The 26,926-nt window shown below is 36.5% G+C and overlaps 11 protein-coding genes across 14 annotated transcripts in view; 6 read left to right on the forward strand and 5 right to left on the reverse strand.

The window, feature by feature from the left end:
* The window catches only part of LOC18018405 (NADH-cytochrome b5 reductase-like protein), a 4,064-nt gene extending 1,773 nt beyond the window's left edge, over positions 1-2,291 (forward strand). The window contains 7 exon segments of the mRNA XM_006400512.2: positions 109-179; positions 278-329; positions 662-739; positions 969-1,058; positions 1,157-1,270; positions 1,625-1,693; positions 1,922-2,291. Of these exon segments, the coding sequence (XP_006400575.2) occupies positions 109-179; positions 278-329; positions 662-739; positions 969-1,058; positions 1,157-1,270; positions 1,625-1,693; positions 1,922-1,978 (531 nt within the window). The 3' untranslated portion in view covers positions 1,979-2,291.
* A 41-nt stretch (positions 2,292-2,332) lies between these two features.
* LOC18018406 (mitochondrial pyruvate carrier 1) lies at positions 2,333-3,928 on the reverse strand. Its single transcript, XM_006400513.2, has 5 exons — positions 3,848-3,928; positions 3,162-3,279; positions 3,014-3,068; positions 2,768-2,903; positions 2,333-2,617 (listed from the first exon to the last, which is right to left on the reverse strand). The coding sequence occupies exons 2-5, from the start codon at positions 3,261-3,263 to the stop codon at positions 2,575-2,577; spliced, it is 336 nt and encodes a 111-aa protein (XP_006400576.1). The 5' UTR covers positions 3,264-3,279; positions 3,848-3,928; the 3' UTR covers positions 2,333-2,574.
* A 594-nt stretch (positions 3,929-4,522) lies between these two features.
* Positions 4,523-4,864, forward strand: LOC18018407 (uncharacterized protein At1g15400). The gene has a single exon (XM_006400514.1). It carries the CDS (start codon positions 4,523-4,525, stop codon positions 4,862-4,864), a length of 342 nt encoding a protein of 113 aa, XP_006400577.1.
* A 1,222-nt stretch (positions 4,865-6,086) lies between these two features.
* LOC18018408 lies at positions 6,087-8,200 on the reverse strand. The gene is made up of 2 exons (XM_006400515.2): positions 7,619-8,200; positions 6,087-6,416 (listed from the first exon to the last, which is right to left on the reverse strand). The coding sequence occupies exons 1-2, from the start codon at positions 8,099-8,101 to the stop codon at positions 6,258-6,260; spliced, it is 642 nt and encodes a 213-aa protein (XP_006400578.1). The 5' UTR covers positions 8,102-8,200; the 3' UTR covers positions 6,087-6,257.
* Positions 8,201-9,779: 1,579 nt separating this feature from the next.
* LOC18018409 lies at positions 9,780-11,828 on the forward strand. Of its 2 annotated transcripts, none has more exons than XM_006400516.2 (5): positions 9,780-9,949; positions 10,138-10,589; positions 11,080-11,244; positions 11,336-11,387; positions 11,477-11,827. In XM_006400516.2, the coding sequence occupies exons 2-5, from the start codon at positions 10,330-10,332 to the stop codon at positions 11,564-11,566; spliced, it is 567 nt and encodes a 188-aa protein (XP_006400579.1). In that variant the 5' UTR covers positions 9,780-9,949; positions 10,138-10,329; the 3' UTR covers positions 11,567-11,827. The 2 variants fall into 2 exon arrangements, with proteins under 2 accessions (XP_006400579.1, XP_024012556.1); XM_024156788.1 differs by having other exon boundaries at positions 9,799-9,981; positions 11,477-11,828.
* A 271-nt stretch (positions 11,829-12,099) lies between these two features.
* On the forward strand, positions 12,100-13,873 carry LOC18018410. The gene is made up of 3 exons (XM_006400518.2): positions 12,100-12,334; positions 13,113-13,340; positions 13,453-13,873. Exons 1-3 carry the CDS (start codon positions 12,173-12,175, stop codon positions 13,675-13,677), a joined length of 615 nt encoding a protein of 204 aa, XP_006400581.1. The 5' UTR covers positions 12,100-12,172; the 3' UTR covers positions 13,678-13,873.
* Positions 13,874-15,643: 1,770 nt separating this feature from the next.
* Positions 15,644-17,214, forward strand: LOC18018411 (SPX domain-containing protein 1). Its single transcript, XM_006400519.2, has 3 exons — positions 15,644-16,061; positions 16,165-16,291; positions 16,547-17,214. The coding sequence occupies exons 1-3, from the start codon at positions 15,771-15,773 to the stop codon at positions 16,957-16,959; spliced, it is 831 nt and encodes a 276-aa protein (XP_006400582.1). The 5' UTR covers positions 15,644-15,770; the 3' UTR covers positions 16,960-17,214.
* A 340-nt stretch (positions 17,215-17,554) lies between these two features.
* On the reverse strand, positions 17,555-18,980 carry LOC18018412 (NHP2-like protein 1). Its single transcript, XM_006400520.2, has 5 exons — positions 18,890-18,980; positions 18,648-18,768; positions 18,461-18,564; positions 17,870-18,001; positions 17,555-17,780 (listed from the first exon to the last, which is right to left on the reverse strand). The coding sequence occupies exons 1-5, from the start codon at positions 18,890-18,892 to the stop codon at positions 17,754-17,756; spliced, it is 387 nt and encodes a 128-aa protein (XP_006400583.1). The 5' UTR covers positions 18,893-18,980; the 3' UTR covers positions 17,555-17,753.
* A 271-nt stretch (positions 18,981-19,251) lies between these two features.
* On the reverse strand, positions 19,252-20,938 carry LOC18018413 (protein kish). Its single transcript, XM_006400521.2, has 5 exons — positions 20,753-20,938; positions 20,346-20,398; positions 20,155-20,261; positions 19,917-19,951; positions 19,252-19,546 (listed from the first exon to the last, which is right to left on the reverse strand). Exons 2-5 carry the CDS (start codon positions 20,346-20,348, stop codon positions 19,479-19,481), a joined length of 213 nt encoding a protein of 70 aa, XP_006400584.1. The 5' UTR covers positions 20,349-20,398; positions 20,753-20,938; the 3' UTR covers positions 19,252-19,478.
* Positions 20,939-21,203: 265 nt separating this feature from the next.
* On the reverse strand, positions 21,204-24,736 carry LOC18018414 (mediator of RNA polymerase II transcription subunit 17). Of its 2 annotated transcripts, none has more exons than XM_006400522.2 (7): positions 24,381-24,736; positions 23,829-23,942; positions 23,536-23,621; positions 22,652-23,033; positions 22,127-22,570; positions 21,699-22,013; positions 21,204-21,575 (listed from the first exon to the last, which is right to left on the reverse strand). In XM_006400522.2, exons 1-7 carry the CDS (start codon positions 24,672-24,674, stop codon positions 21,258-21,260), a joined length of 1,953 nt encoding a protein of 650 aa, XP_006400585.1. In that variant the 5' UTR covers positions 24,675-24,736; the 3' UTR covers positions 21,204-21,257. The 2 variants fall into 2 exon arrangements, with proteins under 2 accessions (XP_006400585.1, XP_024012605.1); XM_024156837.1 differs by having other exon boundaries at positions 21,296-21,538.
* Positions 24,737-24,813: 77 nt separating this feature from the next.
* Positions 24,814-26,262, forward strand: LOC18018415. Of its 2 annotated transcripts, XM_024156428.1 has the most exons (4): positions 24,814-24,990; positions 25,362-25,527; positions 25,886-26,041; positions 26,146-26,262. In XM_024156428.1, exons 2-4 carry the CDS (start codon positions 25,373-25,375, stop codon positions 26,159-26,161), a joined length of 327 nt encoding a protein of 108 aa, XP_024012196.1. In that variant the 5' UTR covers positions 24,814-24,990; positions 25,362-25,372; the 3' UTR covers positions 26,162-26,262. The 2 variants fall into 2 exon arrangements, with proteins under 2 accessions (XP_024012196.1, XP_006400586.1); XM_006400523.2 differs by having other exon boundaries at positions 25,886-26,247.
* Positions 26,263-26,926: the final 664 nt, after the last annotated feature.

A 26,926-nucleotide genomic window follows, 5' to 3' on the forward strand; every position in this document is an offset into this window, starting at 1 on the left:
CTCCGCTTTTGCTACTATTTTCTAGCAAAGAACTAGACGTGTTATGATTTATCTGATTTCGTCAATATGTTTTGAACTTGTTATGATGTAGTTCACTGCTTTTTGCAGGTATATCCAGACGGAAAAATGAGTCAGCATTTTGCCAGCTTAAAACCGGGGGATGTGTTGGAAGTGAAAGGGTATGTATTCTTGACTGTTAGCGTTTTTTTAACTACGGTTGGTGATAGTTCTTTATTGTATATGCTTTTTAACCTTTTCTACCTTTTGTTTCTTGTAGACCCATTGAAAAGTTCAAATATTCGCCTAATATGAAGAAACATATTGGCATGGTATATACCCTTGTTCCCTTGTTACAACCAAGTTTACTGGAGGTTTCTTACATACAATCTGTTATACCTTTATGGAAGTTGAACTTTGAAGATATGGACTGCACTAGTAGTTTTTTCCTTATCTCAGTCTGTTACCTACTCTCGTTTGTTGATATGCAAGTCCTTAGAAAGTCAGTGTTTGCATGAGGTTGCATTTCTACTTTCCCGTTTAGTAGCATGATTTACTGACTTGTAGTTATTTTGTGTAGTATGGTTACAAGTCAATGTAATGACAGATAAATTCTGACTGGTAATTTTGTGTTTGCTATCCATTTTCTCCTTTTAACTTGAAGATTGCTGGTGGAAGTGGGATAACTCCAATGCTTCAGGTGATCGATGCTGTTATGAAGAATCCCGAGGACAACACGCAGGTGACTACTTTATCGTTATCTTATTTTTTCTCAAAAATGATCATTTGGATTCCATATTGAAGTATGTAATCTATGCATACAAATGCTGAACTGCTACGTATTCTAGCTGCTGGTTTCTTTAATAAGATCTTAATTTTTTTAATCATACTTTACAACTCATTTCAAAATAGAGATTTTTCCAGAAAATATTATATCCTAACATGGAGATTTACATTTTCTTTCTTTGCAGATAACATTGCTTTATGCCAATGTTTCGCCGGATGATATACTTCTCAAGCAAAAGCTCGATGTACTTCAGGCTAACCACCCAAATTTGAAGGTAGAATCCTCTTGAATTCTTCAGTTGCTTATTTTACTAGCTGGTTACCAATAGTATACACTTTTCCGTCAAAAAATTTTAATGTTAAAAATCGTCAGGTATTCTATACTGTTGACAATCCTACTAAAAACTGGAAAGGAGGAGTAGGTTACATTTCAAAAGATATGGCTCTGAAAGGCTTACCTCTTCCTGCAGACGACACACTTATCCTTGTAAGTTACCTTACAATCTCCAGAACCATAGCTTGTTTTTTGAAAAGAAAGTGTTTCTACAATCTCTTTCCATCGCTGCTTTCATTGTGTGCTATGTAATATTCTTCTTCTTAATGACGCATGAAAAAAAATCTATAACATTTTATTGATTTAGTTAATTCTTCTGTTTTTGGAGTATGCGGATGTTTTATATCAGTTTCCATCATAATGGTCAATGTTTCCTAAGAGGTTGAGAATCAGGATGTCAAACAGTTTAGTGATATGGATTTGATTTACTGACGAAGTAAGGTTAGAAACTTGGAATCAAAGCATTCACTATTAAATAATATGTGGTATGCTTTATTGTTAATTCAGGTATGTGGTCCTTCTGGGATGATGGAGCATATATCCGGAGGCAAAGCTCCAGACTGGTCTCAAGGAGAGGTTTGTACCAATTCGTCAACATCTTATCTTAGCAATCTAATAATGTGAAATCTTAAAAGTATGTGTTCAAGGAAAGGGCCCTTAATAGCATAGTCTTGGTGGCATACCAAAATCGAATCAGATTATGAAATCTGTAGGATTCGAGTTGCTGTAATTAGTTGGAGAAAACCAATCAGCCCGATGCAGAGCAGTTCATGCCTAATGTCTCGTTGGTTTGTTTCACTGCAGGTCAAGGGGATACTCAAGGAACTCGGATACACAGAGCAGATGGTATTCAAATTCTGAGAGAAGTTGAGAATCAGAACCCCATAGTTTCGGCACTCGACAAAGGTTTTATTTCATGTAATAAAAGTGGCCTCAAGCGAACATTAATTGACGCAGAATGAGGAGAGATGAATTTGTGCATTTGCATTCATGTGATGTACGTGGAGAAAGATCCGATCGCAAACAGCAAGAATTTCTCAAGTTTGCTTATTTTTGGATTTGTGACAGAATATAAAAGCTTGTCAATGGGAATTCCTCTAACTGAAAGCCTGACTTGTTAAACCATGGACGATTATTGCAATATGATTTGGGACTACAGGTGTTGGGACTTATATATCAGTTTTTGGTTAGAGTACTGCTAAGTTGTGTGAACAGTAACACGAAGTATGAACTGATGACTCTGGTCCCAAATTTTATCACAACCGGTTACTTTAAAAAACAAAACAAAAAGATAATGTTAATGAGCGATCCAACAAGTAAAGCAACCATGGCTTGGGGGACAACACAAACACGTTTCAAAGGAAAATCAAATGGATGGATTCATTAATTTTCAAGAACAAATGATGATCCGTTGTTCATCAGAAGCAGCGTTAAAGACACCTTTCCTCATTTTGGTTTTACTGAGACGGTTTATCCTCTTCTTTCGTGGAGGATAAATACCTGTCATTTAGGAAATTTACGAGTAAGCTAAAAAAACATGGTAAAGTATAGTAAGCTTATAATATAAAGCAGTTGTCTCAAAAGCAAACTTGTTTCATTTGAGTGCGTTTGTTCATGTCAATGGTTATTTGAGATAGAAGTAGAACTTACCCCTGGGCTCTAGCCCAACGCGAGAGCTGATAGAGCTGTACAGTCTCGTTTGATGCATGGCACGCAAGTAGTAAATAGTTGCGAGGTTGCACCATCCAAGCAAATCTCATGAACAATGCAGAGTAAATGCACATCGCTTTACAACAACAACAACAACAAAAGATGCAATGAGAGGCTTAGCTAATAATGTTGTTGCATATATGGCTTTATAATAAGATTTTTATAACACGGTCTCTCTTTTCTTACCTGAAGACATGTTTCCAGAAATCATTTCAGGGGGCTTTTGCATATCCACCAAACCCTATATGTGAAGTCAAATTCAAAAATATAATGATTTCATGAACCACCCAAACAGATGGATTGAATAAAAAAAGACAAGGAAAGAAAAACATACAGCAGCAACAAAACCCCAATTAGCGATAGGCCCCCAGAAATGGGTTGTCTTAGGGCCAACAGGACTGTTCAAGAATGCCTGGAACCTTGATGTAGCCGCCATATCTACTGAAACCCGCCTACAATAAACTCAAGACGGTAAAAGGATTATATATATATCACTTTCAGAAAATCAACTAATGTGAAAGCTAATCCGCTTTATCCAACATATATATTGAATCCACCCTCTAGATTCAGGAAATGTGAAAGCTAAACAAGACTCATGATTTCATTAGATTATTTTTTTGTGAATGTCAACTAAGTGTAAGCAGTAAAAAAAATAGCTCAATCAGATTCTCTTTATCCTTAAGACCTGTTTCCCTCTTCAAAACTCAGCTCATAGTCAAAATATTATTACTCAACAAAAAGCCAATCTATCATACAAGCTTATATCACGAGCAGTTTAAGAATCCCAGGGACGGTTCTGAAGTGATTGCACAGAGTCCTCAAGATTAAAGTTTCTAAGTCCAATTCGACAAAAACCCACTCCATAAAAAATAACCCAAACATCACAATACATTTCGATTCCCAATTGTATGAGTATATTCCGAAGGTAAAAAGTATCAACAACAGAGAGCGAACAATTAGGGTTTATCAATCTTCTTTTATTGGATTCATACGACGATCTACTTCGAAATCGAGACAAACCTGAGTGATGCGATTGATCTATAAGAGGATAGTCGACGAAGCTTGCTCCCAAATAAAACGAGATGGTTGGTGAGGAAGAGAGAGAATAACAAAGTCAAAAGCCAAAAGTGGGTTTCCTGTAAACCGAACCTCTCGATTTCGGTTAGCTAAACCGGAGCAAGAAATTTACAAAACATTCAATTCTAGAAATTTAAAAAAAAAAATGATGTGGAAAACGTTAGCCAATCTAGAGGCAGGTTACGTCATCTTTCGACACGGACACTTTCTGAACAAATATGATCCACTCCGACAGTTTTATTTCCTTCAGCGATTAGGACATACAAAAAAGAAACAGACAGTAAGTTACCCTCTTTGGTTTTCCTATTTTTGGTAAAGAAACTCATTTTACTATCTCAAAATAATATTAAAAAAAAATTTCAGTTTAAACTACAAATGTGAAACCATAATAAGAAAATAATTTTGGAAAAAAAAAAATAAAAAAGTAGAAAAGGTCTTCGAAAAATGAATAGCGTAATAAAGAAAAGAAAAAAACGTTTCCCATAATTATTCTTGTTTTTTTTTTTCCTTTCTTCCTTCCAAATATATTTTCTTTTCTTTTTGCTTTGTTTGTTTGAGAATTTATTTCAAATATTGGTTTTCTTCACATTGCATCATATTGAAAGAGAGAAGAGAAGAATGGCGTTGCAGAGATCAACGGCGTCGTTTAGGAGACAAGGATCGTCGGGACTCATCTGGAACGACAGATTCTTGAGCGGGGAGATTCGCAACGACGAAAGACAAGAAGATCGGTGTAACGATCATCGCGACGGACCAATGGCGGCTGCGGCGGCAACCGTACAACGGAGCGCATCGGACGGAGGACGTGGCCACGTTGGTGGAAGATTGGTCGACATGTCTCCAACGTTGGATCCACCTTCCCCTAAAATCTCTGTTGGTTGTGGCTTCTGTTCTCTGTTTTCGTCTAATCGGAGAAGGAGAAGCAGAGGAAGGAGAAGATCAAGCTGTGGAAGTACATAATGCATATCTCATAAGGGGTAATTATTTAACAAAATTACGACAATGGATGCATATATCATATTAGGATTCATTGTGTGTGCAATTCTCTTATGTGAAAAAAATTCGAAAAATCATGATGGACAAAGCCAAGGATTGCTTTTGATTTATGATGTGACGTTTTGAAGAGAAGCCTTTTTAGATTGATCTTCTATTCATATGAAATGTGTGTGTGTGTGTGTCTGTTTGTTTGTTTGTTTGTAAAACATTCAGAACAAAACAAAAAGAAACCGTCAATACCACCAAGTTTGCAGTAATTTCGACAGCCAAAAGTTTCATCAATGTTAATATTCGTCAAAAGAAATCTGATTGATGAATGTATTGATGATCATATAACATTTTACCAGGTTTTCATGTTGCCATAAGGGTGCAAGTTTCTTTTAGAATTAGTCATTGTGCTAAAGTCAAAGGCAGAATAGTTTGAATGGTATTTCTAATGAGCACGGAGGAAAATATCCGGTAATGTAAAGAAAACTCAAAACTACTACTAATGTCTAATGGATTTCTAGCCTTGTTGTTTCGTTGAATTCATGAAAAACTAAAAAAAAAAAAAAAAAAAAAAATCCAGGAAGAGAAAACTTGAGAAGAACATATCTTTGTAGACCTACGTGTGGTATTGGACTATTGGCTTTGAAGCCAATGGCGTAAACTCGATACAACTTTGGCTAAAACCGGGTCATATAGATTTCGGTTCGAGAGCTTTATTTGTGGTGGGCTTGCAGAAATATAGTAACCAAAAGATTTTCTTAGCCCCATGATTAACCGGGTGCTTCGTGCACATCTAAATATCGAAAGCTAAATCTAGAAGGAAAAAAATTATCTTTGTACTTGATAAAATAAAATTGTAATCAAACAAACCTTTTGCGTCTCTATAACACCAAAGTCGATCTCGTTACTAATAGAACCTCTTATACAATGAGTAGAAACCGAAATCAATTACAAAGGCTAACTATGCTACATCAAGCATCCCTTGTCTCCCACTCACTAGTAGTGTCCTTGGATCGTTTTTTCGAGCACAATATTGGTCAATTAGCATTTCATATTTTCCAAAATACTAATCACAATAGATACTTAGTTTTTTTAACCCTACTTTAATCTTTTTTATTTTTTTATTTTTTTTTAACCCTACTTTAATCTTTGAGGGAATAATTCTTCCGAGATGGAGTTTTTGTTGGCCACACGCTCATAAATTAACATATAATCCAAAAAAAGTGGACAACATATAAAACTAGGAATCGTTGTTCCATCCTTATATAATAACATCTTATTATATAAAAAACATGGAATAGTGAATTTACAGTAAGCCTTTTTGATTACGATTGGTATAAGTTACGGCCTAAAGAGATCGACGAGATGATCAATGGGGAGAAGCAGAACGAACTTTGGTTCTGAAGAGGAGAATGTAGAGTTTGTCCATTGAGAAATAAAGAAAACAACCTGTGGAATGTGTCACGAATGACCCGAAACTTGACCCCACTATGCAATGCCATGCTGGTCCATACCCTTTGTCAAATTCCTGCATATTTTTCATATCTCATTTACATAATAACTTGTTTATGGCAATGAAAATTTTAATCCTTCGCGTCATCTTATGTAAACTTTGATCCTCATCATTCGCGTGATTTGACTATTTTTAGAAAATATGTTAACTGAATATAACCAATTTTTTTGTTGATAAGAAGGTTTTAATACTTAGACCGAAATATGTGCATTTTTTAGATCCTGAAGCAAAGCATGTAATATTTCTTATACTATGTTCAGCACAGCCCTGATAATTTAAGAGTAGAAAAACAAGTATAATGTGGATTTTTGATCATGTTCACAAGAAAATGGATATGGTTAAATTTGAACAAAAAGATTTAAAAATCTGACATCTTTTACTAAGTTGTCTACAAAAATAATTGCTGAGAGAACTTATGGTCAAAGCCACATCGATCCTTAGTGTGGAGATTGCGAGAGAGACAAAAGAGGGATCCAAAAAATTAAGTTGAAAAACAAAAGGGGGATAAGAGTGGAAGAGGACCACATGGCTATGTTGGGTCATTCCCCTTGATGCCCTTTTCAACATTAGCTGGACCATTTCCCATCACTCTGTTAATATTATTTAAAATTTCTTCTCATCTTATTTACTCTCCCATCCATTTTGAGATCCAAATTTTGTTTATTCACAAAACCCACACTGATTATTTATTTTCTAAGGCAAAAATCAGCCCATAGAAACACCGGTCATTGTTTGATATTGACATCTAATATCATGAAAAAGCAATTGGCTAAGAGGGATGATGCGTCATTTTCCCCCTTATACTTTGTATTCATTTTGATGTTTTGATATTAAATATGAGTTTCTGTTTAGTTGTTGGTATATGTGTGGCTTGAACGAAAAAACACAATAGAAGCTATCTTAATCTCATTAATCTGTATGCCCATTCCAACTATTTATTCGTCTAAATAACCTCAAGTCTATATCCCCACAAATTCAAAGGACAAACAAACTTCAGAGATACTCTAACTCTAGAGACGTTCTCAAAACTGTAGAATGCTGAACAGAAACACACAATTGTCCCTTTTTTTTTTTTTCTTTATCATTTTTGCTTTGTTTTGTTTTGTCTCTTTCTTCATGAAAACCCGCCTCTTAGTGATATACTTTGCATATAAATAAATGATAAAATCAGAGAAAGTGACAAAAAAGAAATGCGTGAAGAGAGTGTTGTTGTTTACCTTCTTGAGATTGAAAGCCATGTGCTTCGAACTAAACTTCTCCAAACTATCTAAAGTCGTTCTCGCACACCTAAACGCATGTGCCTGCATAAACCCCGGCATGTCCGCCGCTAATATCCTCACCGTTAACATCTCCGCCGCTGCTGCTATCCTCGCTGCCGTATCCCTCTCCACGTGCGACACCGATTTCCTCCCTTCCTCCGCCGCACCACCGCCTTTCTTTCTTTCATTACCACCACTAGTCTCTAACTCGAAGATGTCTCTCATCATCAGATGGTTTTGCGTTTTGTTAGATAGGACGATGGTTGGTTTTGATACCTCTTCTTGTTGGGATACTGATGTTGTTGGAATCGGGATTTTGTTGTGTTTGGATTTAGGGTTTATGAGTGAATGCTTCGAAATGGTGGTTGAGAATTTGTAGAAGCTCATGAGACTTTTCTTCCTTTTGGGTTTGATCTCTTCTTTTGCCTTTGCCATATTCATTTTTTTTCTTCTTTTTAGTCTTTTTTGCGTAAAAATAGATGTGAAACTCTTTAATGGCTCATATGCGTTATTTATAAGGAAGAGTCAGAGGAGAGAAATGAGTCCTCTCTATTATTATTCTCTCTTAAATTTTGGCAATTGAATAGTATAATTTTATACATCAATACACTATACAAGATATTATTTTATAATAAAATGGACTGCATCCTATGCGTACCATATTCTACATTTTTTTATTTTATATGGTATGGAGAAAGATAATAATTTCTGAGCGGCCGGAACTAGGTCTAGGAGTGAATAAAATCTTTACCAATCTAACTTCACATGATGTGCATAATTTGCCTAGCTGCATCTAAATAAGGTTCAACATACTTATTATGAATTTTGGGATTATTATATAAGGGATTACGATATTGACAAGATAAAAAAAAACTAAATTATTAACCGAGTAATTAACAATCATCAGTAATATATATAGAGATCTAGGCATTGGATGATGAATATGTTACATGAGGGAGGATCTTTTTCCTCACAAAAATTTGGTTATGGTCGTTCATATATATGCATTTCTATTTCATTGTATAGTATTGTTCTTTTTGTTGTTCTTTAGAATCCATATACGCATTACGTACACATTAATCTTGTTAGACTTGCACCATGGTATTGTCCCCTTTTGTTGTTGCTTCTAAAATCATGATACTGATATCATGATTTTCGTTAACAAACAAAACTACGATACTGGTAACAAGCAATTATGTTGCATTAATCAATTAATAATGATAACTCTTTAATAAACCCCAAATAAATTAACTCAGCTGTGCAAACACGAAGACGAATTAAATAATGTGGACTAGAAAGGGAATAGGGTGATTGATAGAATCTAACCATGTGGGTTGTTTTAAGTCAAGTGAAATTAACCTCTAATTTCTTGTCAACAAGTGTAATCAACATATAAATATTGGTTGTTGGAATACATATATAGATAGGTGGAGATGTCTGTTTTTATGTTATAAACTTCTTGTTCTCTTGACAAAAAGCACTAATTGTTCTCAAGAACAGTGTTTACCGGGCCCCCAAAATCTGATATTTTATACTCGTTAACCTTATCGATTTATGCTCAGCAAATTAGGACCCGGTCATGGACCCTCTTGGCCCTTGTTCTTCCAACCAATTTTGTTAGCTATAGAGGTATTACATCATTTGTTATTAATTAAGAATTTATTGGCATTTGGCTTATAGTTTAGGTCGATACCAATCTTTATAATATTTATGATAATACAACAAAATAATGATTTCTACTATAAGAGATATGCGTGTTTAGCCACAATTTTTTGTGGTTAAGGGGACTAATCTATGGCCAAATATATAATCTACAGCTAATTGTTATTACTGATTATACGGGTTTTCGTTTTCTGTGCAGACTTACATATGCGTTGTTTCAAATGTTACAACTTTTAGCATGTAATCCAATCATGGAGATTTTGGTGTGTTAAGAATCTAACTCAAGTCATCTTTCAAGCTTATGCGAGTAGATGACTTGAGTTACTGTCGTATACTCTAAATAAAATTAGGCTTAGAGAAAAGAAAAAACTCAAAGTTCACAAACATAAAGAAAGTGACAAGTGATGTTTAACTGAAATGTGGGTTTATAAAAGCAAAAAAGGGAGCGAAACGACGTCGTGTGGTAAAATCTGTTTTCAACGCTCTCGAAACAATTCAGTTACACCAGTCTGCCTAACGCTTCACTCTCCCCCTTTTCAAAGCTTTTCTCTTCTCAAAATTTCCAAGAGTATTTGGGATCGATTCTTAGGGTTTTCACCAATCGTCCGCGACGAGCTCTCAACCGAGGTTATTGATTCTTTGTTATCATCGAATTTCTCGTATGTACTTGTTCCTCAGCTCGGGATCCTAAGAATTTCCGTTTTCCGATCTCTCGAAATCTGGATTCGACGAGAATTTGTGTTTTTGTTTTCGCATATTCTGGTGTTATGATTCTGTGGAATTGAATTATTTCTCCTTTATGAATTTCGTTGCAGTCTCGTTGGTGACGCAAAGCATATAGACTTTTGTGGGGATCGCTTGTAATGAGACGAATTTCGAAGTTTGGTATCTTTTACTTGCCTCAATCGATCGACTTTTATACAGAGGGCTTCTAGGGTTGTTTAGTTTCCAAGGAGGTGGTATTGTTGTATACAAGGAGTGTTGGTTTAGTTTAGCTTCTAGGAAATATGTCTGGTGGAACTCCGGTTGGTGGTGGTGGGTACATTAGGCAAAGACATAGCCAAGGATATGCATCTGGTGGTGATGATCTTGAGGACGATGCTTGCTCTAGGCAACAACCTTTCTCCCTAGACAGCCCTAGATGTAAAACTTGGGTCGAGATTTTGGAGAATGCTCTTTGGATTGCGTCTGCAGTATTCATCATCTATTTTGGAGACAGGCACTCCAATATGATATACATCCTCCTACACGATGCTCGGATCAAAAGGTCACAGATTTCTTGATCGGCTCTTTCGTTTTACTTTTCTTTTTGGCTTATTGCTTGTGTTAAGATGTTCGGGTGAAAATAAACTTTTTTGTGTCTCATTTTAAATCCGTAATTGCCATAGAAGTTTGAATTCAAATGTTTTGATAAAGAGAACCTTGAATAATTAATTTAGGGGAGCAGGAATACCAGAAACTTGTCATATATTAAGTGTTAGGAGAATCGTCTTCTGAATATCCTTGTATCTGTTGAGGAAGCTCTTTTAAGGTCCATTGTTCTTTCCCCAAAACCTTTTTTGAGTCTTGAGGATTAACATGGACTTGTGCATAGGCAAAGGTGGCTACTATTTAAAGGCCTTTCATTTTAAGTGGTTTGGATAATCCAGATATTTGTGTCATGATCTGGTGTATATTTTCTGCAATTTGTTTGTGATGAAGGAGGGTCTTGTTGAAAAACCTATCTAAACATAATGCGGTCTTTGCCTTCTTTCCAGGATGCCTTTGTATATCGGGATGTTGGGAATAGGTGTGAACATTGTAATCATAATCTACGAAAGTATGTTATCGTGGAGCTTGAGACGGTTTGATGAGAAATTGGAACTGTGGAGTATCTCTGCTCTGCCTTTCATCACCCTACTCGGCCTCATTTCATTTGGCCTGTAAGTCAAAATAAATCACATGCTTTAGTCATGAGGAACTACTACCGTGAGTATCATATCCGTTTATGTGTGATAAAATTCGCAAATGCAGGCTCTCCTTTGCTCTGTGGCCAATATGGAGCTTCTTGACTCTCCCTCTTTTGGTATGAACTCTCAGTCCATCATCACTCTTGTAGAGAAATCTTATCCGGCTTATGGAAATTATATGGTTTTTGTTATGATGATTTTGCAGTTCACATTGTTCATGGCTTGCCTTGTTGTGTTCCCACATCTCATGATCATCAAATTCAGGCCTCAAAACGACGAACTTCGGATAGATTGATTGATCTGTAGAGAATGAAGAAGGTAGTTATTGGGAAAGTGATTGATACCCATTTTTTTTCTTTTTCTTCAGAAGTCAATAAGTCTGAGAACTGAAAAAGGGTGCGGTTTGGTTTGAGGTATATATAGATATAGATGAACTCATTGATCTATAGGGATCTTTTTCTTTTAATGTTTTTGTTTTTGGTCTCTTGAGAATAGTCAGTTCATGTCTTGTTTTCTTCCCGAGTGCATTGAAGTGAAAAAAAAATATTCTCATTCGTCTCTTTCAACTTCTTGGTTTCAACGGAATTTACCATCTATGGTCTAAGCGGAAAAAAAAGAAAAAAAGAAAAAGAGAAGACCGAATTTAAATCATACAGATTACAACAGGTAAATCTACAGAATTTATTTCTTGTTTGGGGATAAATCTGAAACGTATCCCGCAAATAGCCAAACTAATCATGCAGACCAATCGATGTTTATAGCTTCATTAAGAGATAAAGAGACAATTAAGAGAAAAGGTTAAGAAATAATTGATATATTAATCCTATCAAAATGTAAGCGAAAACTGGTAAGTAAATGTTTGAGAACAGATCCATTGTGGGAGGTTGGATAAGGGAGAGAGATGGGACACGTAGTGAGGCTGCTGATAAACCCTCCCTCTTCCTCGCCGCTTCTCCACCTCCGACGCCGGAGTCTCGACCCTAACTATGTCTTCTCTCTGCGAACCTCAATTACCAAAAGCAAGGGAAGAGTCTCTTGTCTCTTCTCCGGCAACCAGAGGGAGGTTAGTTTCTTACTTTACTTCCCTTTTTATTGTTTTTTCAAGCAAATAATGGTTTTACAACATTCATAGGAAATCTGCTGAAATAGCTGCTGGGATTACGACTCAGAGCAATCGATTAAACTGGGTTTTTTTTTTATTTTTTTTATTTTGCTTTGTAGTATCGCCTGCGAACGAAATTGATTCCGCTTGTGACTCTGAGCTAGAGACAATTAATTCTTTAGGATAAAATTGTTGTTTATTGGATCCGAGTGGAGTAGAGTTCTTTGTGGAGACCCAAAAGTGAGCTGGTTAGTGAGGGCTACGTTTATACGGATGTTTCGACAGATTGTGTTTCTAGCTGTTGGTTGGCCGTTTAGCTGAGAGTTTAGAGTCTTTGCATTGATCAAATCCCTCTGATTTGGTGAATTGGTATTGAGACTATCAGTTTCTTAGCTTTTCTACTTCTCTGGATATCTAGAGGAAACATTTTGTTTAGCAATAACTTCATTTAGGAACTGAAAAATCCACTCTTTTTCTTCTTATTTATTTAAGAGCTCATCTCTTTCCAAGCGTTTCCTTCGGCAAACGTGATTGCATTTTATAGTTGCCTGATAAGAGAAAATTTGAAAACTGGAGCCTCCTCGTTTCAGCTCTCCAAATTATCTCTCTCTCTCTCTCTCTCTCGCTCTCTCTCTGGGGAAAGAAAAGAGAACTGATATGCTCTAAAGATGGAAAAGAGTAGCATCATATGATTGATATTGGTGGCTGACTGTGTTGTTCAATTTCGTTGATTGTGCAGGAGCAAGCTCGTAAAGCATTGGAGAGCGCTCTTGGTGGGAAGAAAAATGAGTTCGAGAAGTGGGACAAAGAGATCAAGAAAAGGGAAGAATCCGGTGGCGGAAATGGTGGGAATGGAGGAGGAGGAGGAGGAGGAGGCTGGTTCGGAGGTGGCGGTTGGTTCAGTGGCGATCATTTCTGGAAAGAAGCACAACAGATTACAATCACCCTCTTAGCTATACTTCTCGTGGTATGCCTTTGCTTACCAAGTAATCATTCTTATTATGAATTGAGGAATGGAAAATCAGAAAGAGAAAGAGTTTTAGTTTGTTGATGGTTTTGGTGTTGTTAAATGGTTGCAGTATATGTTGGTTGCGAAAGGTGAAGTAATGGCTGCATTTGTGTTAAACCCGTTGTTGTATGCTCTGCGAGGAACACGAGAAGGTTTGACATCACTAAGCTCTACACTCATGGGAAGAAAAGCTTCGAAAGTGAATGGTGATAACTTAGAGGAGATGTGGAAGAAGGAAGGTTTCAGTAATGTCTCTGCTAAAGAGAGCGTTGTCCGGAAATGGGGAAGTGACTGAAACAATATTCTTATTAGTTTTTTTTCCCTTTCTAAAAAACATCAGTAATCAGGATAAGATCAAATGCAATCGACCTTTTCAGTTTTGTAATGAAGGATAGGATGTGTATTCTTTTGTGAAACAAAAAGAGTAACTTTATCATCTTTGATTAAGCCTTTGTAGACAACAAGAGCAGTAACTTATATTTTTTCGATTACCACGTGCTATATACGGGAATGTATTATATTAGATAATCAAAAATAAAAACAAATGAAATGCTCGATTCATTGGTCTCCAACACATGAGGAACTCGGACAGAAATCATATCGACTAAATCACTAATATCAAATTGTTTTCCCATCTTTCATATTACTAATTTTCAACTTGTATTTTGCAAACAATTAATCAAGAGCACACTTGGAAGAAAGAAAAAAAAAAATTCTTTCACATGAACAACTATAACAAAATATTTATTATCTATTCTTATCAACAAAACAAAACGGAAAACAATAGTCATTTGTCATTTGAATCATGACCATTTCATAAGAATTTCAAATTTGACTTGGAATTTTACTTAGAGTATAAGAAACTTGTATATCTCTTTCAATATAAAATTCTTCAATATTGTAACTAGCCATCCCACATCGTAGTATATGTTGGGCGTCAGCAAACCCACTAACTTAGACCAGGTCCATTAGAGTTTTTTAAGAGGTTTAGTATTGGGTTTGTTAACAATTATTGGATAAAAAATAAATAAAAAATGCCAAATACATAACAAACGATCCTTGGAGAAGGATTTTAAGGAGCAATCCATACAAAGTTTGTTCAAACAAGTGTAAAGTGCTCATTGGTATTCGATTAAAAAACAATTGAGATTGGTTCTTTCTCCAAATATGGACTATAAATTGTCCACTATTTTTTCTCTCCATCAATATAATACATAAAAAAATGAAACTCATTTTCTCGCCATCGATTTAATAAATTGTCGACCACTGTTCATTAATTAATTTAATATTCTTAAAAACTCTAAAGACGAATTGTCTAATGGACATCCTCTTATGTATGTTATTATATATTTTTTTGACTAATAGTTTTAACAAATGTATGTATGTTATTATATATTTTCTTGACTAATCGTTTTAACAAAAATAAATTGATAAGTTGAAAAGTTTCATCTTGCGGAATTGCATATAGACAATGTCAATGGAGGGAGAGAAAAAAGGTATGAATGGAGACGCGAATTCAGCGACTTGTTTGTCCTTTGAAGTTTGGATGCTTTAATCAAAGTTGAAAGATGCCGAGGTTTATACCCTTTTTATTTTGAAGAATATTCCCCTATGGACCTCAAAACCTTATGACCATTTGCGTGCCTTCTTTTATTAAAAATAACATCAAAAAGTGGTAGTTGTCAAACTATTACTTGTAACTTGTAAGATCATGGAAAAATATATACATATATAGAGATCATGAAGACCAAATGTCCCATGTGTTTTTCGTCATGACAATCTGAGCTGGATTGTTATCACTTATGAGTAACGCGTTAGGATTGGAAATTTTTTTTTATACCAATTTTCCTTTTATTTTGTAATTGGATTGTTTCTTTTTTAAATAGAAAGATGAGGATTTTTAAAAATTGTAATAATTAAAGTTAAAGACAAAGACATCTATTTTTTCTTCTTCTTTTTCTTATAATACGTCTGGATAAAAATACCAAATTTTATATCCAAAAAAATTGGATTGGATCAGAGATATCACAAAAATTTGAACTCTGGGTCCCTATATACAATCTGCCATAATAATTGCCTATTGGATATGTAAATGTTAAATGTGACTGATATATTTATTAACCGACAGTTGCCATGTGTTATAATCTCACCCACAAATAGCCAAAAAAATAAAAATAAGATTATTACAAGGAAGGAATAAAACCAAGAGATATTCTCCCGAAAAGAAGACACGAGAAAAGGATATTCTAAAGAGAAACCTTAAGAATATTCTTTAATTTTTTTTTTATCAAACTACCTTTATATCTCTCTTAACTGCATCAAACCTTCTTTCTTCTTCATCTCCATTTCCCTCATTTTTCTCCAGAAGACAAAAGAAAGAAAAAAAGCATGAAGTTTGGTAAGAGTCTCAGCAATCAGATCGAGCAGACACTGCCTGAATGGCGTGACAAGTTCTTATCTTACAAGGACCTCAAGAAGCGTCTCAAGCTCATCGACTCCAAAACCGGAGACCGTCCCGCCAAACGCCTCCGACTCGACTCTTCCTTCGCCGTCGGTGACGATTATTCCGTCGGAATGTCGAAAGAAGAGATCAATTTCGTCCAATTGCTAGAGGACGAGCTGGAGAAATTCAACAATTTCTTCGTTGAGAAGGAGGAAGAGTATATCATCAGGTTGAAGGTAATCATATTAATAACATTCCCAAATCCGATCTCATCTCTTATCTCGCTGATTTTCTTATTAATTTCCTCCCGCAAAGATCTGATTTTTGTGGTTAAAACAGGAATTGCGAGATAGGATTGCAAAGGCCATAGATTCAAAGGAGAAGATGATGACTATAAGGCGAGAGATTGTTGATTTCCATGGAGAGATGGTTCTTCTCGAGAATTACAGTGCTCTTAATTACACTGGTAAATCATCTCCCGCAAATATATGAATAGCTCTTTGAGAGAACAATTTTTGGCTTTACGCATTTTCTTGTTCTTCCTCAAAATGAAATAGATTTTATCATTTGGTCAGCTCAACCTTAGTGTGGTAAAAAAGTTACCTTTGAATATTAGTCCAAGATTCGTAATCAGTAGCAGATTTTGTTAATTGTTAGTGCCAAAAAATTAGTAGAAAAAATGTTGAGATGGGTTTGCTTTGTTTGTTTGGAACTATTACAGGATTGGTTAAGATACTGAAGAAGTATGACAAACGAACTGGTGATCTCATGCGCTTACCTTATATCCAGAAAGTGCTTCAGCAACCTTTTTACACTACAGACTTATTGTACAAGCTCATAAAGGAATCCGAGGCAATGCTTGATCGGTTCTTTCCAGCTAACGAAACCCCACACGAGTCCGAGAACCCCACGGATTCTGATGCAGCAGAGTCTGCGAACATACAAGCAGAGCTTTCAGAGCACAAGTTCATGGAGAGCCTCCACATGAAAAGCACCATCGCTGCTCTTCGGGTTTTGAAGGAAATCAGGAGCGGAAGCTCTACCGTAAGCGTGTTTTCTTTGCCGCCGCTCCAATTAAACGGGTTAGACGAGACTTGGAAGAATATTCCGTTGTTGGAGCAAGAAGCCAAATAGAGAGAGAGTAAGAGAGAGAGAGAGAGGGAAGGCACTCTTTTCCACTTATTGTTTTTACAGTAGAAGCTAACAGATTGCAAACCATACATTATCAATCAATATATACACAAAATGGCAAAAGAAACGTGAGAGGCTCTGTACTTGACATCTTTGGTCGGTCTTGAGTCTCCTTGAGTTACAAAACATGTGCATTGTAACTTTGTTTCTGTGTTGGGTGTAGTCATTGATATATATTAATTTTACCACTTCAGATTTGTTACCTATTTTTTTGATCTCTTCCTTTCCAGAGCCAATTTGCTTGATTCCTAATTTTTGTTTTTAGACATAAGATCCTCTTGACAACCACGAGATCATAATTTGTCCGTTAACTCAACAAACAATGACTGCATAGATGAGGATGACACTAAATTTTTGGATTAGTTATAATTTCATAAGTTTGATATGATATGTGGCTCCTTACATGGATCATATGCATATTCTCAATGTCACAACTTAGATGTGATAAAAAAAACTGTTTGGTTGGCGTAAAACTTTTAACCAGAAGATAGTGATGCCAAGCCAATTATCTGATAAATGATGCTACGATGATTGACACAAAACCAAAACAAAATCCAGAAACTTAATCGTAGATAGGTGTATCAATGTGATGTTCATACGTTACAACAAACTTGGGAGTAAAAATACATTAAAATCATGGACGGTTTTTGATTTGGTAGTTGCCTAAACAAAACTTCAGTCAAAGCCTTCCCATTACGCGGAGACCCATCATACCGAGCAATCAATCTGAGATTGCCTTAGATCAGTAGCTTCTCAATAGCATCCTGCAAGAATAGAACAAAAAAAAAAAAATGATTATGATATGAGGTAGAGTCATTGATACTTGCAGATTTACAAGGAGAGGGCTAAATACCTTGAGCTGCTGGATTTGTGATTTCAATTGACTAGCTTCGTTTGATGTGACTGAACAAGCGATAACAGGTCTCGTTACACCACATGCTCTTCCAAGGGCTTGCTTTGAAGGCACAAACACATACGGAACGTTCTGCAAATCATTCACATACGAAGAAAAGGAAGATCAGTCCCCAAGAAAACATCAAAGCATTTCCGAATTAAACAAATATGGTAAACGGAGCATACAAAGTAGCATCTGCAGAAATCAGCAAAAGCAGCATAAAGCATTTACACTTCCAAGAATGGCATAAAAGCAAAATGATACACATAACTTGAACCAACAATTAACAAAGGAGAAGAAAGACACAAACTAATCAAACTAACAATCAATATTATAATTAATTTCAGGAAACATAGAACTCATGAGTATCTCAAGAACAAAATAAAAAAATGTATAACAAAACAGGACAAGTTAAACCAAGTTAATCGCACCAATAAAAGTCAGGTCTATGTTTAAATTCAGGAAACGAAGAACTAAATGACTCTCCCAATACCTAAAGATTTCTTTTGAACAAGGAAATGGCTAAAACAAAGAGAGAAGATATCAAACCTTATCCTCAGCTAGCAAGGGTAGATGAAGAAGAATCTCGAGGGGCTCTGCATCTGCGGCCATAACCACAAACTCCGAGATACCACGATTAAGCGTCTTAGTAGCTGAACAAAAAATTAGAAAAAAAAATGAATAACAACTTCACAAATGTCAAAAGTCGATATATAACAGAGACGAGCTAAGGTACCTTCATTAGCACCCTTCTTGAGCTGCTTGTAGTTAGCAGCTTGTTGAATAAGATCGAGAATCGTTATCGACAGCTGAGAATCTGCTAGCGGATAAGCTTTCGGGTTCACAACTTCTCCAGTCTGCAAGAACAAAAAAAAAATGAAAAACGAAATTTAAAAACCCAATTCAAACAATCAAAGAGCAAGATTGGTTCGAGAACACTGGTAGATGGATTCGAAAAGAAGAGAGAGAAACAAGTACCATCTTGATTTGAGCTGGGAAGCTAGGTTTCACAGAGGATTAGGGTTTTAGAGGGGATGACTTTCTCGGCTTGAAGATTCTAAATGGCTGTATGTATATGTGTTCATATATAGTCTCTTATATTGGGCCTGGGTACTATATTTTGACCCATTTATTTTCAATCCAATTACGGGTTACTTACCCTTTGAGAGCCTTACTTACCGACTTAATATGGTGAAAACAAAATATTATTTCACCCCGTGTTCTATGCTGATCGATTATCCAAATTATTTGATAATTAACACAGCAATCTTTCAATAGGGCCTTAATTTATTAATTGCTGCTCTAATAAGTAGCTAATTAAACTGACAAACTTGCAGCAATGTAATCATTCTTTCTACTTTTGTAACAAAGATGTGTGTATGGTTTGATGGCTTCAATGTCTCCACATCACAACAACACAAGACCAAGCCCATATATAATCCAAATAGAATATTCTACTCTTTCAGTTTCAGTTTCATAATCCAAATAGGATTTTGTTGCATACAGAAAACTAAGCATCTCAAAGAAAGTAAAATCTACATGAATTGGTTCTGTGTAAAGTTGACAATCAAAAGAAAATGATCGACACACCCATCATGAAGCATCCCACGGAGACCCAAGGGCTCAAACGCTCACCTGTTACAAGCCACGATAAAGGCAAAGTTTAATCAACAAAATTTTACGGTCATTGAAAAGGAATCACAGTAACTAGTTGTAGTATATATAATCTGAGACTTATGACTTTACTATGTGCCATCATGCATATGCTTAAATAAGGGATCACCAAGGATTTTAAGGATTCGAACGGTATTAATGGTTATAAAGAAAGTTCAATTATTAGTAGCTGCATTGATTGATTATAACAAGCGTCTTCTAGATCCTACAATTCCAATCACTAGTCTCCTCTATAAGGACAAATGCAACGAAGATTGTTCAACACAATATTTTCTACAAAGGAACTGGAAACACAAGACATAAGTGAGCTCCAAAGGGTGCAAAGTCTTACCTATTCTCGCAGCCTTCCAAAAGAATCCTCGAAACCTGAAACAACGAAGCAAAGATATGTTTAAGTAATTTTCATCATTAAAATGTACAGAACAAAGTGATGAATGGGGGCATAAGAGGCATGAAATAGAGACATAGAAAGCGTAGGATGATGAATCATTTGCAATACAAAGTAACAAATGTGCCGATATGAGGTGAATCCAGTTCAAGAAAAAAGGAGAATAAAAATGGTCACAAACCCAGTTTTCTGCTCCAAAATGGCAGGGAACTGCATCTTCAGATACGTGCAAGTGCATATCACAAGCAGCACCACCGTCAAAAATGAATGGAAATTGAACAAAGCTGACTGTGATTATCAAAAATGAAAAACTCTTAGCTCAAATCACTGGGAAAAAAAAATCAACAATGAACCTGGGAAGGCAAGAATTACCATTGTATTATCTGGTCACTAAAGCAATCCAGAAGCTAATTGCCTCGTTGAATCTGAAATAACGAAACAAACAATGCTGGGGATCATACGAGAATCAATTGGAAAGATAGACACACTCAAGAAGAAGAATCGTCACTACACACACAACAATGAGTAGCCACAATCATCAAAACCTATCAATTCATCATCGCTATCGAGATTTGTAGGTGAAAATTAAAAGAATGCTCATCTATTCATGACTTCTAATTCCGATTTTGTACAAAGTTAAGCATCTGTCAGTATAAACAGAATCAAATTCTCAGATCATATGGCGAATCGAACTCCATAACTTTCATATGCATAGTAAATCAGGTGAATCGAGGGAAGGAAAAGCGAAAGTTATCGAGAGAGAAAAAAAGAAGAGAAACCTGAAGTTGAGCTGAAATCGATGGTAATTGTTCAACAGGAATTAGGGCTTTGAAGCTCGAATCTAGCAACAGATCAGCGACGTGAAAGGAGGGATCGAGAGATGGAGAGCGAAACGTTTGCGAGAGACGAGAGTTCTTATTCTGGTTTTCCACATGTCCCTATTATACCCCTCTCTCTCTCTCTCTCTCTCTCTTAGAGAGTTTGAACCCAAAAAAATGTGTTTATACGGTAAAAAAAATACTTAACATCTTCTAAAACTGGTTTACCCAAACAACACAAATTTTGAAGTAAGAGAACATATGCCCATTTCTGCAATTAAGTAATTATGTCTTTCATAGAATGTAAACAACATCCGAATTACAGTAGTTTCTTCTATGCATATTATCTCCATGTTCAATAGTCAATACCGAAATCTTGTTGTTTCTTTTAAACCAAATCCAATCAACTTAGTGTGGACAAAAACCAAATGACAATCCCTTAATCCATAAACAAATTTTACATCTTTCACAATCTGTCTAAAGGATTCCGACCACTACCACACAAGTTAATCAAATCCATGAGAACAGAATACAAGACATCGAGAGACAAATGACCCAACAACTTCCGACTCTCGGACACTCCTTTCCTCTCCTCGGTGCAGCCATTCTCCATCACAAGCCACCACGAGATGCATCCCTTTGCGTCTTCAGGGTTTACTTGAGCCACAAGGCTCACTCTCTCCCCTTCCACAATCTCTAACGACAGCGACAAAAAATCCCGGCTCGCTTTTGTCCCAACGGTCCTCGCTTCCTCCAGTAGCCAACACACAATCTGGCTCGTCACCTTCTCGTTTTAAAAAAAAAAAATATATATATATATATATTTCCCTTTAATAAAATGCGTGTTTCAAGAAACTAATGCTATGGACATGAATCTTTAGGACAAGAAGAGTATGTCTGAACATACCTGTTGGAGAATTATCACGGGAAGGTCGGCCAAGTCGCACTCGTATTTGTTCATAGAGAATAAATTGCAGGAACTGCTTTTCAGTAAGCCTACCACATTGGGCGTGCATTCCGCTTCTACACTAATGCAATCATCCTTCACCACCACTTTTGTCCGGAACTGCGTCTTAAGATTCCTCTTACCATCTAGAGACTGAGTTTCAGAACTACCTTGCGGGATGATAGATGGAGGAACAGTCATGCAGACAGTCCATGAAGATGTCCGAGAATTCCATGTAGGATGAGATATCAAATGAAGATACGGGACCTTGCAGACCTGTGCGACGAGGAAGCAGCAATTATTAGAAAAAGGCATGATCTAAGATCACAACAAGTTTCGTGATAGAGAATGATCATCCAATAAAGTTTAACGCAGCAGGGAAAAAATACCACGCTTTCCAGTTGCACAACAACTCTAGTTGAGAAGATTCTATGAGCCAAAGATAAGCAGAAATGATCAAGAAGTCCCGAATTGTTGTCCTTTGCGGTTTGATTGGATGCTTGGCTACTTTTTGACTTGGTCTGATCCTTAGCTTTTCCAAAGACATGCTCATGAAAAATTTGTTGCAAGTATATGTCATAGCTGGCACGACTAGGGAAACCTAGCTTCTTCACACGACTGTCTCCTTCTACTAGTTCTATTCCGCCAGATGATTCCATGGGCACTATTGCAGATTCCGACTTCTTGATGCTGGCATTTTTGCCCGATGGGTAGAGAGATACAAACAAAGAAGCTCCTTGGCCGATGCTCATTTCCAGAAAATTTTCTCGTATTCCGCTAATGCTGAATCCCACACCTTCACTGAATGCTTCACGATTGAGCATGTCAAACAACTGTAAGAAGACCAAAGAAGTGAGAAAATGCCATGGAGAGATATACCAAGTGTAGTACGAGATATATGACAAAAAAACCACCTGCTCGGCAAAAATCGATTTATGCACCTCCCTCAGTAACGAATGAGTTTCTTTAACAGATTCCTCGTCACTTACAGATAGCTTCTCCGATGTTGTATCCTGACCAGTAGTGGAGTCTATATGCTCGGCAGACTCGTTTGGGTTATCAATCGAATTTAAGCCAACAAACCCAAACCGAAGAGAGTACCATGAGTCTTGGGGTAGATTAATAGCCAGCATACCAGCTGAATCATGTTCTACACGAATAGTGGACAGCGTAGATGGGCGAAAACCAGAAGTCGGATCATATAATGAACTGTCAGAAAGATCAATCGTGAAGCCCTCATTGCTGGCGTTTGAAGCAAGCACACGCTGTCGCTTGACTTTCCAGTTCCGCTGCAACCTATAAGCTTGCCAGCCATAGCAAAAAGAACCATTTACAAGTATAACAAAAAATCTCATATTCTGGAATCTGAAGTCATCCAAGCATTTTTCTCAAACTACAAATTGTCAACAGAGTTTCTCTAATTAGTGTTGGCATACTCCTAAAAAGCCCTTACACAACAAACTGGATGTTTCCTGACATACTGTACTATGCAGGATTTAGAAACAAAGACTGTAGACGTCCAGCACTCCAGCTTTGAAATTCTTTCATAGCAAGAATAATAAAATGCTTCCACGTTAATCACAGCCATACAATATAAAAAAACAAGTGAGCCTAATTGTCCTAGATCCAAAAATGGGACACAATTGATCTGAGCATAACACAAATAGCTATGACAACGCAAAACGAAAAGTCTGCAAAATGGCATAGAAGATGAAGAAGATAGAGGTTTCCCTAAAGTATCTTATTCGCAAAAATATGATCTGACATTAAAAGAAAGTTTATTAGCAAATAATCGAACCTGATAAGAGCACCATAAAACCTTGCTTCGCGATTGACTTTCTGCTCTAAAGCTTTTGCTGATTGCTTGAAGTATTTTCCTAAATGCTGCAGAGGCAACATGTATTCAAAGATGACATAAGCTCGCAAGATTACCATCCAAATATAATTATATAATAAAAAAGCTCTTTACGTCAGTAAGTTCATTCTTTCCCAACAGTTTCTCAGGACATTATCTAGCTAATACAATTACCACAATCATTCCATTTTTGAAAAAAAGTTAATTTGGACATAAGAAAGTAAGCTACTGATTACCCGGTAGCTCTGTAACTTGGTAGCAGTAGACACAGCAAGATCTGAGAGCAACTCATTCGGCATAGGCTTAGGTTTAGTCATACCAGCGACTGTTACTGCATCATTTGCCTCGACCTACAAAGATAAAATCAGAAAATCAATTGAAAAGTCTAACTCTCTATTCATTAAACATTACCGCAAAAGCACTTCTGCCCCTTGGTATGAGTACATACCATCTATTTTGCAACCTTTTTGACACATTAAGAAACTGTTGTTCTCAATTCTTTGACAGCATAAAGTAACCAAACTACAGCTCCTTCCATTAACCAGTAAACAGATACTAAAGAGCTATAATTTAAACAAAGAGTTGCTGCATCCATCTAAGAGCATTTGAATATGAATATACAAAATTCTTATCTATTTTCAACAAAAAGTACCAATAAGTACGCAGATGATAGAACTTATAAAACCCCCATAACGAAAGTCAGGATCATAAACGCCCAACGAAATCCACTCCATAGCACACAATCATTGCTAAAAAGTATCATATCGTGTAAGCAAAGAGCCACTCACAGTGTTGATAAGGTCTATGATGACGGAGAGCTCCTGATGAGCCAACTGCAAATTCTCCACCATACCCTTCCATTGCCATTGCTCCGAGCTCTCTTTGGAGCTCTTCTTCTGCTTCTTCTTCTTCAGCTCATCTTCCTCTTCTAACGCCCACGCGAAGTCTATTCTCCGAATCAGCGACACTCTCTTATCATCGTAATTAACATCAGAAGGAAAACGCTCGGCGCCGTTTTCTTCGATAGATTCCAATCGTTTAATGGGAAGCCTGTCGAGAGAGATTTCCATGTCGCTGTCCATTTCGTACAGCAAATTTTCCCGGTGAAACCCCAAAATTTCTAGAGCATCAAAACTGAATGTCGACGGTGACACAGTCGGCAAACGCTTCGCCGCTTCAAATCGTTTTTATTTAGATCTAACAATCTCGGGTCGTAACTTTTCCGGATCTTGTTTCGGGTCTAGCTAGCCTAAGTAAAAATAAAGCCCATTAAAAGCCCATTATGTACCAAAAACTCTGCAAATGCCTTGTTTAGCCAAAAACTCCTCTGTAAAACCCTTTCATTTTCCGATTTGGGTATCGATCGCTTCGTCTTCGTAGTCGCCTTCGAATTCGCAGGTATCTTGTTGTTCTTCGCTTCATCGGTTCTTCTTGATTTGAATTTTCACCGTGATTTTTCATTCGATTTCGTATCTGGATCTAGCTAGAGGATTGCTCTCACTTTCTTCTATGTGGGATATGCACTTGTGTGTAGTTAGAGGTCGATGCTTCAGATTCATTTTACTTCAGCTTCCATTATCAGATTAACCAAGAGTTACAATTTAGGAATAAGTTTTAAGTATACAAGTAGAAATGAGATGTCTAGAGGATAAAATCTTTAGCTCTGAATCTCAATGTAAATCCTTGAAGAGCTCTCGTAATCTAATGATGGGTTTTGCGCCGCGAGATTTAAGGTGTTGTGCACTCTTTAATGCTATTTTGAATTGTAGAGTGAGGAACGATGAAGGTGAGATCATCTGTGAAGAAGATGTGTGAGTTTTGTAAGACAGTGAAACGTCGTGGACGAGTGTATGTGATATGTTCATCCAATCCAAAGCACAAGCAAAGGCAGGGATACTGCTCAATCGCTCATGATGGGATTATACCTCCTCCCTTGTAAGTGAATTTTGTGTTCTCAAATTGTTTTCTTTTTCGCATTTGGATGATTAACGACGTTAGATGGGTGCTTCTGGCTCGTGCAAAGATGCTAAAGAAGCAAAGTCTCTGCTTTCATTTGACCATTGTGAATCACTTACTGTTTTCTTTGAATATTAGCCTATTGAACGGTTACTTAAACCCAAGGTTTCAAATTTTTATTGGGGTTTCTTTATATGTAAATCTACTGCTGAAACCAATCTCTCACAAACAAACATGAGATACAAAGTGAGTCATTGAGAGGATCTTTGTTTTCCTTTGAAGAGTTGAAAGTAACAAGAAACTTAACTTGAAAGTATTTTGTGACAATGAAAAACAGGATGTCTGAGTCGATTGCTAATCAGGAGGTGTTGAAGCTGCCTGGTCAAGGCGTATCAGCCGGTCTGGCATCACTTTTACACAAAAGGACTGAGCCAGCAGCGGTTTTCGGATGGAGGGCAGGTCTTGCCTCCATTCTCTTTAAACAAGGGAACTAGTAAGTTAAACCAGCATTTCCCTTTTTGACCTCTGGAGTTGTTATCCGATTTCTCGTGAGATGAAACATTTGTTGTATATCTCAACACTTTTTAATTTGGTCAGTTGTAGGCTCTTCTAGACCCGCTTGATTTGCTTGCGCCTTACATGACCTGAACAAAGAGATATATGACACACTTGAATATTTGCTTTTTAGAATTTCTCGGTGAAACATATGTTGCGTCGTACATTTTAAAATATTTACGTTTCTATTCAACTTTTTTACTAATATACAACTATTTTTTGCAAATTAATATATCACATGATTAAAAAAGTTGAATCAATATGGGTAAAACTGTTTTAAAATCTGCGTTGAAAAATACAAAATGACTTGTTGGTGAATCAAAATAAAATATTAAAGCAGCATGAAATAATTTTAGATGTTAAAATCATTTCAGTTTATTTAGATAAAAGAAAGCTAATACGGCATAATTCAAAATCAATTTATACAAACTAACTGTATTTGCAACACTTTGCTGCTAGATTATCACAACAATTTATCATCTCGAAAAGTTTTTGAATCCAATACTATGTACTATGTAGCAACTAGCAAGTTAACTCTTGTACCACAGCTCGTACGAAGACAAATTTCAACTAACTTATATTTGAAAAATGTTTATAACTATTAACTCTAAATTGAGTGTGCTAAAAAGAAAAAGTAACTCAAGCTAGGTCATATATCAAAAGATGATTATAAAACTGGGGCTGCACAAAGCACACCCACTTGATGCAAATCAAACACAAAGAAATAAGGAGAGATGGGGAAAGACGAAGACCTTCTCCACGACAATGACCTCTTCTCTTTCTCCACCGTTGAGCTCTCGGGCGCGCGGGTCCTACAGGTGAG

The sequence above is a fragment of the Eutrema salsugineum genome, unplaced genomic scaffold, assembly GCF_000478725.1.
Source record: "Eutrema salsugineum unplaced genomic scaffold, Eutsalg1_0 scaffold_2, whole genome shotgun sequence".
NCBI classification, from domain to species: domain Eukaryota; kingdom Viridiplantae; phylum Streptophyta; class Magnoliopsida; order Brassicales; family Brassicaceae; genus Eutrema; species Eutrema salsugineum.